An 856-nucleotide genomic window follows, 5' to 3' on the forward strand; every position below is an offset into this window, starting at 1 on the left:
TTTTTTGCTCCACGTCCCAGGCGACAGCTGCACGCACTGGATGCACTACAGCGAGGCCACCAAAACCCGAGATTCTTGGGCGCGGAGCCTCCTGGACGAGTTCAAGTCCAACGTGGAGATGCTGAAGAGTGCCGTGCGAGGCCAGCAGGGGGCGGCACCTGCGCACAGCTCGCCGGGTAAACACACTGGCATGGCTAACAGGCGTGAATGTCATCGCGCGCGTGCACACATCAGCTGGGTTTTCTGTCCCCAGTGTCCATTAGGGACGATGTGTATTGGCCAATTGGGCTTAGTGAGGCAGACGGAACCTTGATAGAATGGAGCCCACACACGCAGCCTCCAGCCCAGTGCTGTTGGTGCCTTGAGCCAGGTACCGCGGTGTGTTGTGTGCATTTGCGCACGCTTCTGTGCGGTGATAACCATCCTGCCGTGAGGCTCAGCCGACTCGCCGCGGGCGCTCCTTTGGCGGCGCTCTCCTCATTTTTGTGTCGTCGTTTCTCTGAAGGGAAAATCAACACGTCCTCCACGTCGTGCTTCAGCCCTCTCCCTGAGAGTCCCAAGACGCAGCTCATGTCCAGCTCCGTGGTCCTCAGGATGGCCGACTTCAGCATCTACCAGGTGGGCTTTTGGCCCCGGCCTTGACTCGGCGTTCTTGCTGACTTGAAATTTGGGCTTGGCAGGTGTCCACGGCGGACCAGCGTCGCTCCAGCCCCAAAACCATGATCTCCTGCAACAAGAAATCCTTGTACCTTCCTCCTGAGATGCCGGCCGTCCACGTCGAGTTCACGGAGTACTACTTCCCAGACGGAAAAGACTATCCCAGTAAGACTTGTCGGATATTACAAAAAAAAAAAAA

General features: G+C 57.4%; 1 protein-coding gene across 1 annotated transcript; it reads left to right on the forward strand.

Annotated features, from left to right (window-relative positions):
* Positions 1-23: 23 nt before the first annotated feature.
* On the forward strand, positions 24-822 carry LOC109509143 (UHRF1-binding protein 1-like; the record flags this gene model as incomplete). Its single annotated transcript, XM_019859041.1, has 3 exons — positions 24-176; positions 506-618; positions 681-822. Coding segments are annotated over exons 1-3 (391 nt in total), but the record flags the coding sequence as incomplete, so codon positions are not given.
* Positions 823-856: the final 34 nt, after the last annotated feature.

The sequence above is a fragment of the Hippocampus comes genome, unplaced genomic scaffold (assembly GCF_001891065.2).
Source record: "Hippocampus comes isolate QL1 unplaced genomic scaffold, H_comes_QL1_v1.1 C16784852, whole genome shotgun sequence".
In the NCBI taxonomy this organism is placed as follows: Eukaryota; Metazoa; Chordata; class Actinopteri; order Syngnathiformes; family Syngnathidae; genus Hippocampus; species Hippocampus comes.